Source organism: Staurois parvus, unplaced genomic scaffold (assembly GCF_062004578.1).
Source record: "Staurois parvus isolate SC_StPar_1 unplaced genomic scaffold, SC_StPar_1.0 ptg001530l, whole genome shotgun sequence".
Taxonomy (NCBI): Eukaryota; Metazoa; Chordata; class Amphibia; order Anura; family Ranidae; genus Staurois; species Staurois parvus.
In genome coordinates, this window is record NW_028319326.1 from 216,332 (window position 1) to 230,812 (window position 14,481).

Sequence of the window (14,481 nt, forward strand, 5' to 3'; positions counted from 1 at the left end):
CGTTTTTACCCTTTCCTACTATATCAGAGTCCCCCTCCAAAAAAAAAAATACTATACTACACTACTACCCAGGAGCGGACTGACCATTTGGAAACTCGGGCACTGCCCAAGGGCCCGAGGTCAATAGGGGGCCCCATGAGATGCCCCTGGTACCTTTTTCATAGGCTTTTTTGAGTTTGGGCAAGGACACAGGGGCCCCATGATCCCCTATTGCACGGGGGCCCCAGGAGTTGTCAGTCCGCCCCTGCTACTACCATACTATACCTAACCCTTGACTAATTCAGTGGATACATTGGGGCCAAGGGCGGACTGACAACTCATGGGGCCCCCGGGCAATAGGGGATCATGGGGCCCCTGTGTCCTTGCCACACTCAAAAAAGCCTATAAAAAAGGTACCAGGGGCATCTCATGGGGCCCCCTGCTGACCCCGGGCCCTCGGGCAGTGCCCGAGGGCTCGAAGGGTCAGTCCGCCCCTGATTGGGGCTGATTTACTAAAGGCAAATAGACTTCACACTTTGCAAAGTGCAGTTGTTCCAGAGCTTAGTAAATAAGGTAATGCTGAAGTTTGCAAAAAATATCCAATCACGTGGAAGGAAAATTAAAAAAAAAACATCATTTTTGCTTGCACATGATTGGATAATGGAAGTCAGCAGAGCTCTTGCTCACTCACTAAGCTCTGGAGCAACCCCATGGCTGGCTAATGGATAGATATCAGGGTGTGGTTGTAGATTGGATTCATTTGCAATAGAAATCAGTCACAGCTGTTATACCACATGGTTCTTTACTAGCAGGGGTGGACTGACAACTCATGGGGCTTCCGGGCAATAGGGGATCATGGGGCCCCTGTGTCCTTGCCGAAATGTAAAAAAGCCTATGAAAAAGGTACCGGGGCATCTCATGGGGCCCCATACTGACCCCGGGCCCTCGGGCAGTGCTCGAGTTTCCAAATGGTCAGTCCGCCCCTGTCTACTAGGTCCTGTTCTATGTAATCTGTTTGTAAGTGATATAACTAAAGGTTTGGTGGGTAAGATATGTATTTTGTTCTGAAAACACTAAGGTGTGCAATAGGGTTGATATCTTTGGAGGTGTCTAACATGGAGCATGATTTTCTGGAAGATTGGTCAAGGCAGTAGGAAATGCAAATCAATGTTTCTAAATGTAACGTAATGCACCTAGGGAAAAAGAATCCCTTGTTAGAGTACAATATTGGGAGTACAGTGCTGGCCAAAACTACAGAGAAAAAAGATTGGGGGGTACTTTTTTCAGATTAATGCAAAATGAGCAAACAGTGTGGACAGCTAATAGGAAAGGTGAATAGAATTCTAGGAAGGCTCACTATAGGGACCATCAGCGAAAGGAAGGAAGTCCTGATTCCTCTATATAGATCTTTATATCACTAGAAGGATCCCCAGCAGGAAGATGGAGGTCCTGATTCCTCGATATAGATCATTATATCACTGGAGGGGTCACCAGCAGGAGGAAGGAGGTCCTGATTCCTCTATATAGATCTTTATATCACTAGAAGGATCCCCAGCAGGAAGATGGAGGTCCTGATTCCTGTTTAAAAATCTTTAGTTATCTCTAGAAGGCTCACCATCAGGAGGAAGGAGGTCCTGATTCCTCTATATAGTTCTTTAGTTATCACTAGAGGGATCACCAGCAGGGACAAGGAGGTCTGGATTCCTTTATATAGATATGTAGTTATCGCTAGAGGGATCACCAGCAGAAGGAAGGAAGTCCTGATCCTCTATATAGTTATTTTAGTGAACAAGGCTTTTTGCCAAAACATGTTAGCATTTTATCTACTGTACTTTTGTGCCTTCGATAAAGAAGTTTATTTTGGATGTTGGAGTTGCCGGCCACATTTCTTACTTCATAGTTTTTTAGTTATCTCTAGAGGGATCACCGCCAGGAGGAAGGAGGTCCTGATTCCCCTATATAGATCTTTTGTTATCACTAGAGCTATCAAAAGCAAGAGCAAGGAGGTCCTGATTCTTCTATATAAATCTCTATTTAGTCCTCATATCCCGTTATGGAGACCTCATTTATAAAAAGATACTGATAAGATAGAACAAGTCCAGAGATGGGCAACAAAAATGATGAAAGGTCTAAAAGATAAAACATACCAGGAGAGACTGCTGGAACATCATTTGTACAGTCTTGAGGAAAGAAGGGAAGGGAGGACATGACTGAGACCTTCAACCCTTCAACATGAAGGGTGTGAATAAGGTTCAGGAGGGCAATATTTTCAATATGAAGCTAAGTTCAAGAACACGGGGACACAACCTCATACTTGCAGTAGGAAAGTTCAAAACTAACCTTAGAAAGTATTATTGTTGCTGCTTGGAATAGACTTCCAGCAGAGATAGTGAGTCAGTCAAAGTAAGTGGATTCAAACATATTTGGAACGACCAAAGATTTATAATCTGACAAAAAGATTTAAAAAAAAGTGGGGGGTAGGCTCAGTGGACCACTTGGTCTTTTTCTGCCATTATTCTTCTATGTTTCTATCCATTCATCAAGACATTTATTATATTTGCATAGCCCCTCCAAAAGCCAACGCACAGTTGACGAATTTTGATGGGAGTCCTGAGACAAGGTGCTGTAATGCTTTTAGTATACGATGCCACCCCATGCTATTAGCCATGATCTTCATGGCTCTGTCTGTACTATCTGTGTGGATATAAATGTTGGGGTATGTCTCTGACACTCATTCGAACTGGAGAAAATGGCCTGGATGGGCTGTGAGACATCTTCACCATTACAGAACAAGTCTAAATGAATGTGACTACCTACTACTAGATATCCCATGACCTTCACTGACAGAGTTTATAGAAAATTTACATATTGGTAAAATGACCTACATTAAACTAATATACGGTATTGTTTTCAAGTGACTTTTTTTGAGCTTTAAACTCACAATGTATTTGATGCTGGTGGTAGTTGCACCTTTCCCAACGCCTTCTTCTGTGAATACGTAATCCAATTGCATGTTGTAATTCTGATAGCAGGACAACTGCTTCTGTAGAGGTCTTATACGTATATGGCTCTGTGACTTGGAGTAAAAACGATAGAGCACCATTTCATCATAAGGGTAAGTTCTATCATAATCGATGTAGTAATTGCTATATGGATCCTGGCCATAGCAGAGATCATTATCCTCATAAAAGACCTGTGGAGGTAAAAGAAAGACATCAAATTATTTAAAAGAAAACTGTAAAATAGTAAGATTTTTTAAAAAAGACAAATTCCGTTGTGGTCGACAAAAATTAAAGCCAAACTGAACTTTCAGTTTAAGTCAGCTAAACCCATTCCAGGTGCATCAATACAAGGGGTGTTCAATGTCTGACAGCTCCCTGTCTGTCCACATCAGCCACAACCTGTGTAGAAAAGACTGTCTCCTGCCAGCATACTGTAGGGAAGGACTCTTTGTGGGGAAGCAGTGGTCTCATTGTAGAGGTCAAACATGCTTCATACAGAGGCAGACCTACAGCTCTAGACAGGGGCGGACTGGCAACTCAAGGGGGCCCCGGGCAATAGGGGATCATGGGGCCCCTGTGTCCTTGCCCACACCCAAAAAAGCCTATTAAAAAGTTACCGGGGCATCTCATGGGGCCCCCTACTGACCCCGGACCCTCGAGCAGTGCCTGAGTGCTCGAATGGTCAGTCCACCCCTGGCTCTAGACAAAAGCAAAGCTTATGCCCTCTGCTGATTGGGGAGCTCTGGCTTTGACCCAGCATGGGGTATGTAAGACTTTTTTCAAACAGATCTCAGTTTCCCCACACAGAGCAAGGGTCCTACTCTGTAGCTACTAGAAGGGGATAGACTTGTCTACTCAGGATGTAGCTGACTAATAAAAAAAAAAAACTATGTTTTGTTTACAAGACCTTTGATATACAGCAGTAATAAGGTGATGGAAAGAAGTCCTTAACCCCTTGGCACTGGCGCCTCCTGGCCCCTTATGGGTTTCAGAAGCAGGAGGCAGGGCGGGGTCTAGGGTCATGTGACCGCTGTGACACGCCGTCACAGCGGTCACATGATCGGGAAAGGTCCCGATCAAAAGAGGAGATCGGGACCTTTCCATGAGTACCGGTGTTAGGGATCCGGGTATGACCAGAAATGTGTGGACTGACACAGGGAAGTAGCAGGCTTCAGGAACACAGGCGTAGTCAGGGCTGGAGAGGTGGAATGGTCAGGCGGCCATAAGGTACTGTCAGGCACCGCCCGGCGGGATCTCTAGTGACCCACAGAACAGGATTCCCCAGGGCGCGGAGTCTAAGCCCCAGTCTGGCTTTTCACCAGAGCCCCTATTGGTGGGGATGGACTTGGCGCAGGACTGAGACCAGGTCGCGGCCCCTGAGTGCACATAACTGTGGTAGAGGGGTCCGCCAAGGGTATGTACCGGGGGAAAGCCTGATGTGAAGGGGCTGGCAGGTTTGGACAGTAGTGACTGGATCCGTGCGGGGTGAATGGATCGTCTGGGTAGCGTCAGGCGTAGTCAGGCAGGCCAGGTCAGCAATGTGCGGGCAGTGAGATACCGGAGGAGCAGGCAGAGAATAGTCAGGGTCACAAGCCGGGTTCAGTAACTCATGGGCGGCGCGGCACAGAGGATCAGGCAGAAGGATGGTCAGGCAAGCCAGGGGTTCAACAGGAGACGGTCAGCAGAGGTCAGGATCAAAGCAGGGTCAGCAACTAGGCAGGAACACAGGATACCAGGTACAGGGGCTCATGGGAAACATACACCAAGGCCCTGATCACAGGCCTGGTCATTCCTTAAATACACCTCCTGCAATCAGCCCCAGGTGTTGCCTGACTGCAGGAGTGAGCTTCTGGCTGCTGAGAGCACCCACTGGTCAGCCCTGGTACTGCAGCCCACACGGCAGATGAGTCCCACCACCAGTGCTGAGTCCATTCCTGACAACCGGACATGTGTGCAGGGAGCACACAGGGAGCTGCTCTCAGCACATATGTTCTTTTTTAATAGAATGCAAATGTGTGGCCGCTCGTCGTGTAGGCCCAGATGCCGGGAAGCCTCACATTTGCTTTCGGCCGGCGTGAAGAGGTTAAATTTATCAATTGGAAGCCAAAGAATTTTACTTAAAGAATTTATTTCTTTAAATCATTCAGAACAGGGTTGTCCAACCCATGGCCCAAGGGCCACATGCAGCCTGATACCAAATTGTAAACTTACTTAAAAATGTTGATTTTTTTCATAAAAATTTGTTTACATTTAGCGAACACATGCAGCTGTAGAAAAATGTGACAGTGTCTCTTTACTAGACTTTTATACGTTTTATCTCCCTAAAGAAAAATCGCACACTCTCCACTATCATGACATATTTATGTCCAGGGGCGGACTGACAACTCATGGGGCCCCAGGGCAATAGGGGATCATGGGGCCCCTGTATCCCAAACTCAAAAAAGCCTATGAAAAAGGTACCAGGGGCATCTCATGGGGCCCCCTACTGACCTCGGGCCCTAGGGCAGTGCCCGAGTTTTCAAATGGTCAGTCCGCCCCTGTTTATGTCATATGTTTCTCGGTAGCTCCTATATTTGCGGGCAAATTAAACGTGTGAAGGGCAAAATTTAGAAACAAAAAATCTGAAGAGCATCTTGAAAATGTATTGAGGATTGCTACTACATCGATCCATCCAGATATTGATGTGTTAGTTAGAGATGAGCAAATCGAACCAGGCGAACCGGAATTCGAGTCGAATTTCAGGAAATATTCGATTCGCGTCGAATCCGAAATTTTGCCTACTTCGGGGGCGCGAATCGAACATTTCCCGATCAGCCGGCAAAAGTGTCCCTGCAGTGAGCTCCGCTATTTCTGACAGTTCTCTGACAGAAGGAACACATGTAAAGCGGTTGAAACATTGTATCTATTAGTTTCCATTTAGGATACAGATGTTTCAACCGCTGTACATGTGAAGAAGCTGTCAGAGAACTGTCAGAAATAGAGGAACTCTGCACATACACTTTTTGCCGGTTTGGAATTCTTATTTTCATCCTACTTCTTCTTCTTCTTCTACTTCTTCATCCTCATCCTCAGAAGAAGAAGAGGATGAGGATGAAGAAGAAGAAGAAGAAGAAGTAGGATGAAAATAAGAATAATTCCAAGCCGGCAAAAAGTGTATGTGCAGAGTTCCTCTATTCTGCAGATACACTTAGAGGAGCTCTGCAGATACACTTAGAGGAGCTCTGCACATACACTTTTTGCCGGCTTGGAATTAATCTTATTTTCATCCTACTTCTTCTTCTTCTTCTTCATCCTCATCCTCAGAAGAAGAAGAAGAAGATGAGGATGAAGAAGAAGTAGGATGAAAATAAGAATAATTCCAAGCCGGCAAAAAGTGTATGTGCAGAGTTCCTCTATTCTGCAGATACACTTAGAGGAGCTCTGCACATACACTTTTTGCCGGCTTGGAATTAATCTTATTTTCATCCTACTTCTTCTTCTTCTTCTTCTTCATCCTCATCCTCAGAAGAAGAAGAAGAAGAGGATGAGGATGAGGATGAAGAAGAAGAAGAAGAAGTAGGATGAAAATAAGAATAATTCCAAGCCGGCAAAAAGTGTATGTGCAGAGCTCCTCTAAGTGTATCTGCAGAGCTCCTCTAAGTGTATCTGCAGAATAGAGGAACTCTGCACATACACTTTTTGCCGGAAACCGCTGTATGGAGGGAATGTCCCAGAACTGTCAGAAATAGACTATTTATGACAGTTCTGGGACATTCCTTCCATACAGCGGTTGAAACATTATATCTATTTGTTTCCATAAATGGATCCATTTATGGAAACAAATAGATACAATGTTTCAACCGCTGTATGGAGTGAGTGTCCCAGAACTGTTAGAAATAGTCTATTTCTGACAGTTCTATGACATTCCCTCCATACAGCGGTTGAAACATTGTATCTATTTTTTCCATAAATGACATTCTGCATATACACTTAGAGGAGCGCTGCAGATACACTTTTTGCCGGCTTGGAATTAATCTTATTTTCATCCTACTTCTTCTTCTTCATCCTCATCCTCATAAGAAGAAGAAGAGGATGAGGATGAAGAAGAAGAAGAAGTAGGATGAAAATAAGAATAATTCCAAGCCGGCAAAAAGTGTATCTGCAGCGCTCCTCTAAGTGTATCTGCAGAATGTCATTTATGGAAAAAAATAGATACAATGTTTAAACCGCTGTATGGAGGGAATGTCATAGAACTGTCAGAAATAGACTATTTATGACAGTTCTGGGACACTCACTCCATACAGCGGTTGAAACATTGTATCTATTTGTTTCCATAAATGGATCCATTTATGGAAACAAATAGATACAATGTTTCAACCGCTGTATGGAGTGAGTGTCCCAGAACTGTTAGAAATAGTCTATTTCTGACAGTTCTATGACATTCCCTCCATACAGCGGTTGAAACCGCTGTATGGAGTGAATGTCCCAGAACTGTCAGAAATAGACAGAAACTGTCACAGAACTGTCCTTCTTCTCATCCTTCTCCTTCTTCTCATCCTTCTTCTCATCCTTCTTCTCATCCTTCTCCTTCTTCTCATCCTTCTCCTTCTTCTCATCCTTCTCCTTCTCCTTCTTCTCATCCTTCTCCTTCTTCTCATCCTTCTTCTCATCCTTCTTCTCATCCTTCTCCTTCTCCTTCTTCTCATCCTTCTCCTTCTTCTCATCCTTCTCCTTCTTCTCATCCTTCTCCTTCTCCTTCTTCTCATCCTTCTCCTTCTCCTTCTTCTCATCCTTCTCCTTCTCCATCTTCTCATCCTTCTCCTTCTCCTTATTCTCATCCTTCTCCTTCTGCTTCTCCTTCTCCTTCTCCTTCTTCTCATCCTTCTCCTTCTTCTCATCCTTCTCCTTCTTCTCATCCTTCTCCTTCTTCTCATCCTTCTCCTTCTCCTTCTTCTCATCCTTCTCCTTCTTCTCATCCTTCTTCTCATCCTTCTCCTTCTTCTCATCCTTCTTCTCATCCTTCTCCTTCTTCTCATCCTTCTCCTTCTTCTCATCCTTCTCCTTCTCCTTCTTCTCATCCTTCTCCTTCTCCTTCTTCTCATCCTTCTCCTTCTCCATCTTCTCATCCTTCTCCTTCTCCTTCTTCTCATCCTTCTCCTTCTCCTTCTCCTTCTTCTCATCCTTCTCCTTCTTCTCATCCTTCTCCTTCTCCTTCTTCTCATCCTTCTCCTTCTCCTTCTTCTCATCCTTCTCCTTCTCCTTCTTCTCATCCTTCTCCTTCTTCTCATCCTTCTCCTTCTTCTCATCCTTCTCCTTCTTCTCATCCTTCTCCTTCTCCTTCTCCTTCTCCTTCCTCATCTCCAAGGGCATTTAAATTAAAGGTACAGTGTTCTGCACTAATTTAAAGGCTCTCTGAAGCCTAGAAACCCTTTTTATAAGTCATCTTCGTAGCGGATAAATTCGCATCGAATCGAATTTCATACTGGAATTCACCGAATCAGCCGAATCGAATTTTTGAATTCTTCGCTCATCTCTAGTGTTAGTTTATCAAAAACATCAAATGTCAAATATCGCATTTGTTTTATGTTGTCCTCTTTTACTTTTATAATAAAAATTATTATAAAAAAAACAAAGTTTTATTAATCAGATAGATACATTATCTATGTATCAGGGATTGTTAACTTATGATCTGTTTTTCTTCTCTTCACATATCCTTGTTAGTGTATTTTATGTGCGGCCCAAGACAATTCCTCTTCTTCCAATGTGGCCCAGGAAAGTCAAAAGGTTGGACACCCCTGATTTAGACAGTTCCTGTTTACTTATTTTCATGTGAGTTTTTTTTTTTTTTTTCACTTCTATGTGATTGCTGATCCCATACATAGGAGTATTTTATGTGCAACACAGGTCTATGGTTTAAAAGCAAACCCTAAAAGTCCAGCAGCCCCCCTGAACAGATCAGTGGCACTTGGTGGTATGCCATTGTGTCAGGACTTGGATCTGCTGGTAAAAAAATATATCTTAAATTCATCTGGAAAGCAGTGATGCAGATATTGTATCTAGATTTCATGGACATTAGCGTTTCAGAGTTTTCACAGCTGCTATCTAGAGATGACTAGAGATAAGACAGGAAAGAGGAAGCAATAAAGAGCTTGTAACAGCGTTAAGTACCTTTAGAACCAATAGCATGGCTCGCCTCAAAACTTCAGTGGCACTTTTACACTGTATTGATGTCTCCATACACGTGTTAAGTCCATACTACATCAATGTTACACCATTTACTAATACTGGAGAGTGCAAAATCTGACGCAGCTCTGCATAGAAATCAATCAGCTTCCAGATTTTATTGTCAAAGCTTAACCACTTCAAGTCCGGACACTTTCCCCCCCTTCCTGTCCAGGCCAATGTTCAGCTTTCAGCGCTATCACACTTTGAATGATAATTGCACGTACCCATATGAATTTGTTAGCATTTTTTTTTAGTCAGATAAAACTTTATTTTGGTGCTATTTATTCACCACTGGAATTTTTATTTTTTTGCTATATAAATGAAAAAGTCCAAAAATTTTGAAAAAAAAGTGCTTTTTCTTATAAAATGTTGCAAATAAATAATCTTTATTCATACCGTCAATAACGCTGGACATACTCAGCATAATATATGCAGACTAATGGTTTACAACCAAATTTTTTTAAAAAAGTGCCTTTGTGTAATAAACCCGATCCTTTTATTTGTATACTATACTTACAGAAAGGGTGATGTTGGGATTGTAGTATGAGGTTGTATCTATCACACACTCGGCTCTTCCATTAGCATCCGTTGTGACATATTTGACATCTACTCCATCAATCTTCACTTTAAGTGTCCTAAAGGCCAATGGGTTGCCTTTCTCATCTGTTAATGTTGCCTGAAATACAAAAAGTATATGCAATTAAAGACTGGCTTCCATTAAACAAAAACAGCTGCTGTGCTAAATTGGCAGTTTCTGAGCCCCCTTGCCCAGGGAATACCCTCAGTGCAGCTTTGTGAAGAGGAGGATTCATCTGGGGTCTGAGGAGGTACACCAGAGAACTATAATAAGCTCTCTAGTGTACCTTCTCAGACCCCAGGGAGCTCTTAAAGGAGAGACTATTTTGTCCACATCTGTATATTGTTACCAAGGAGTTTGTCCTCAAGTTTGCAGTTTCCTTGGGCAACCCATACACCCCTCAACCCTGTCCAAGTTATTAACTCCTTATTAAAATCGCAAAACCAAGCCCAATGACTGTTTACTGACTCTGAGTTCAAAGTGTGGGTGGAAAAAATGCCTTTTGCTTGGCTGTGCAGAGCTTTTAGGGGGACACAAAATTCAGCGACTCCTACGGAGGTAGTGCTGAACAACTCAACTCTACTTTTAACTCTGCATGGGGGTAAGGGGGTTTCAGAACTCTGCAGAGGGACAACTTTGACACAGAGGTCAAGTATCTTTCTCTACAGCATGCTGATCCATCTATAATTCATACAGCTGATTAAAACTGACACTTCAAACAGTTAAACTAGCAAAACCACTTCTGTTGCACCATTCACCTTTAAACCAGAGATTTTCCCCTAAACTATGTTTTTTTCTGCCAATAGATGTTCTTAGAGTGATCTGCTGACCTGGCCAGCATCATCCAAACCACTTCCTCTGAGCCCTGGTTGTTCTGGACCCACCCACCCCAGCATGTGACTGGACAGTGAAAGGAGAAGTAGCACATTGATTAGCTTATTTCTCTGTCACTCTGCTCTCTCCTCCTCTAAGCATTCTGCTTGTCAGCACAGGAGCTTGTTGGCAGGTGTAGTTTGGCCTCCCTGCAAGGGTGGCATTGTACAGTGGCTGCCATTCAAATAGAGCAGAGTACAAGGATGAATCTATGTTTGCCTGAGGCCTCCATAGGTGTCATCAGGGGAACAGCTGTGTAATTGGATGCTGCAGCCCTGGCTGACCTCCTCAGCCATCTTTAGTGTGTCTTACTGACTGATTGATTGTCTTCTTGTGCTGCTTCCCCTCGCCAAATCTGAGCTCTGCTGTACTTGGACTGCAAAAGGCTGATACCAGGTCAAAATCACTGCTTGCATTTAATAAACACATTTCATGATGTATTAATGATTGCAGAGCTGCATAGTTTGTGTCTTTTATATCTGCCTGGAGTTCCACTTAAAACCCATTTTTAGATTTTTTTTTTAATTTCTTTAATATTTTTTATTTCTTTTGAGATTTCCATTTGCTTCCTTTCTTGTAGGCACAACAGGTACTAACAGAATGTGACTAAACAAAATGCTGTCTTAGATGGTGGCCACCAGAACAAGTGTCCCTATTCCTTCCTACTTAGGTGAACACTCAAACTTTTGGATTTTCCCTTTCAGTCCTGATGGCAATGAACGAATAGTCTAGGTGAATTTCCCAAGAGGGGACACTTGTAGGAGAGGCTCAAACACACCAACCAAATTCACAATAAAAAATATAGCGGTGGCAAAAGTTTAATGTATTCAGTGCATGCATGCTCACATTTACCTAGAATGCACTATACTCACGACAAATGGTAGGTGGACTTTATTGTAGTATGAGCCTATGGATGTACGGTCCATCTGGAGGACAGCGAGCCTGTTGGTGATCTGCATGTAGCAGGAACTAGGAACCAGAACATCTGTGAAAAAAAGAGTCCGTGTTTGTGAATGACCTCTCAGAGCTGACTGTGTGCTGTTATTCACTTATATTCTCTCCCTGTCATACAGAATTGTCAGCTCAGTGTTTGGCCGCAAGGCCTCTATGGAGGCTGACCTGTCTGCTATCTGATCTCAGGGCAAATAACACACGAGGCTGCCGTCATGTTGACTCTTTAGCTTCAATATGTTGGGTGAATGACCAAAAACAAGAATAAAGATAATGACTTTTGACCTTTTTTATAACTTAGAGCAGACCTGGGCAAATCGTGGTCCCCTGGACTCATTCAGCCTTTGGCTTTCCCTCGCTGGCCTGTGATGTCCTCACTGTCAGCATGCCTCCGTTGGTATGCTTGTAAGCAGGGGGTTCAGGATTATCTTTGCTAAATATTTTACTGTAATTTCTTTGAGTATATGTTCCTGTTGATGTATTACAATACAAGTTGGATATTTTGTTGTTTGTGAGGGCTATCCTGAGGTGGTTGGACCTGGAAAGGAAAGGCTTTACACTGCTGGACATGTTTTCTTACACTTTCCTGAGGAAAACCACCCCCACCTGGTTGCATTGTATAAATATAGGGCTCCTTGAGCCCCAGTGGGTTCGGAAGGCCACTGAGCAGCTGTCACTCAGAGTCTCTTGTGGAAGACCAGTCAGGGTTCTCAAAAGGATGGGAGTTACATGGACTTATGCTACCATAATATGGATTGTATAGATGTATGCTGCCATTCATGGATTCACTACCAATTATGGATTATTCCTACCAAATTATGGATTTACAATAGTGGGCTCTTTGTCAAGGTCCTACCTTTTCCCAGAGGTTATGTTTCTCCATGTGCTGGCTTCCATGTTGGATTTCTGCAGAGCATGGTGGGAATCTTTTATGCCTTCTGGTCTCTGAGGTCCATCCCCCAGAGGGGTGTGGCTGATTACATATAAGCCTGTGGTCCGCACATGCCCTTTGCACTTGTGTCTTGTGTCGCTATAACTCTGTTCTGACTCTCGTGACTCTCCTGGAATCTGACTCGGCTTGTGACCTGACCATTCTTTGTGTTGTCCTTTGATCTGACCCTCCGTTGCTGAACTCGGCCCGTGACCCGTGATTCTCGTCTGCTGTCTTGTACCGGTTTGTCCCGTTGTTGTCGACCCGGCCTGCCCGACTACTCTATTGTCTTTTCCACCAGCTACACGCCATTGGCGGCGGCCATTACTGCAACTGAGGTGTCTCTGGGGCCGCGACCTGGTTCCTGGCTGCGTCAAGTCCATCCCCACCATCAGGGGCCCTGGTGAAGAGCAGCCTGGGACTTAGACTCCGCGCCCTGGGGGACTTCAGTCTGTGGGTGGTGGTTGTCACCAGCCAGTGCGTTACATTGTTATTAGGCCTGCCTGTCCATTCCTCAGCTCCTGCCCTGACACTCTTGCTTTACCTAGGACTTTTAGGGTGGAATTCAACCAAAAACTAACTAACTCTAAACCTACTCCCAGCCTCATTCTAAGCCTAATCTACTTATCTGTAAAAAAAATCGCTATACTTGCCTATTCTAAAGCCGTTCCAGTCCATTCCCAGGCTAAGCCCTTAGCAGCTGCTTCTGTGTAGAGCAGAGCCAGCCAACAACGGACACCCCATAGCCCCATAGTAAGTCTATGGTTGATGTCATCTCCTGTTCATTTCCCAGCCTTTGTCAACTTTAGCTCTGCACACAGAAGCCACCACTGGAGACCAGACTGGAGCAGCAGCTTCAGAAAAGGGAAGTATAGCAATCTTTTCTTCACGATGTTAGATATATTAGGCTTAGAACGTGGTTGGGAGTAGGTTTAGAGTTAGGGGAATTAGTTTTGGGTGGAATTCCATTTTAATGGACTACCTAAACAAGATATGTCTACCTCATGGGGCACTACAACAGGAACACTTGTGTCAACTGTGTAGAAGCTTTACCACGGATTACTAAGAGTTAAGAAGTGTGCTCCTGGAGGAGTCTTACCTTTAATTTAGAGTAGTGCCTTAATGCTGACTGCATGTGACAGCAGCTTTTGGGGGCACTAGTGAGAGCTTGCTGTGAGGGTTCCCCATTCAGGCACTAAACCCCCCACATGCTGACAGATGTGCATGCGGAGGTGTGCAAGAACTGGAAAGAGAAAGCCTGAGGAGCTGATCTGTACAGCGGGAGGACGGGGAGGTTGGTTATGGTAGGAGAGCTTTGTCTAACAGATGTCCTGACTCTCTCCCACCACTCTGCTGCCCAGCCAAGTTCTACCTCTTCTTCACTCCAGATCAAGATCTGCAGAAGTCCCCGCTGTACTGATTTCAGGTTCTCTCCTTCCACTTACAGTGCTTTTCAGAGGACATTTGACAGAGGGTAAGGAGATATTATATCGCCTCCCCACCACCTTTTTTTGCCACAACACCATGCCGTGCTTGTGGCACGACCCCATTGAACTCAATGGGCGAGTTTGACAAGCTGTGCACCATTAATTAAAAATGATGCGGACACTAAGCAAAGCTTTGCAGCCACCGAAAGTGAAAAGCCCTGTCTGCCTGTTATTTTTCAGTTTTGGTGGGTGGCAAGGGAGCAGTAAAACCGTCAGCTGCCCGTTTTTACCTCCCCTTGACTGCTTGTTTAAAAGAGACCCATTTCATGACCTATTTTTCCTAGCGCTAGGTGTTTTTCTATCTATATGTTTACATACTTATTTTCACTGGTCCCAAATGAACATTAAGCAGAATCAAGTTTGGTCCTCCACAGCAATCCTAGTTTCTCATTTGGCCACTTTGGAAAATGAATTGCCCACCCCTAACTTAGAGAGTACTGCATCTAGTATGTTGGGACAACAGTCTAGCAATTGGCA

At 44.1% G+C, this 14,481-nt stretch overlaps 1 protein-coding gene across 2 annotated transcripts in view; it reads right to left on the minus strand.

Annotated features, from left to right (window-relative positions):
- LOC149435357 (ovostatin-like) overlaps positions 1–14,481 on the minus strand; it is a 172,235-nt gene that overhangs the window by 103,341 nt on the left and 54,413 nt on the right. For both annotated transcript variants that reach the window (XM_089662736.1, XM_089662735.1), the window contains exons 11-13: positions 11,508–11,620; positions 9,703–9,861; positions 2,921–3,172 (exon numbers count right to left, since the gene is read on the minus strand). In XM_089662736.1, the coding sequence (XP_089518862.1) occupies positions 2,921–3,172; positions 9,703–9,861; positions 11,508–11,620 (524 nt within the window). The remainder of the gene's footprint in view (positions 1–2,920; positions 3,173–9,702; positions 9,862–11,507; positions 11,621–14,481) is intronic.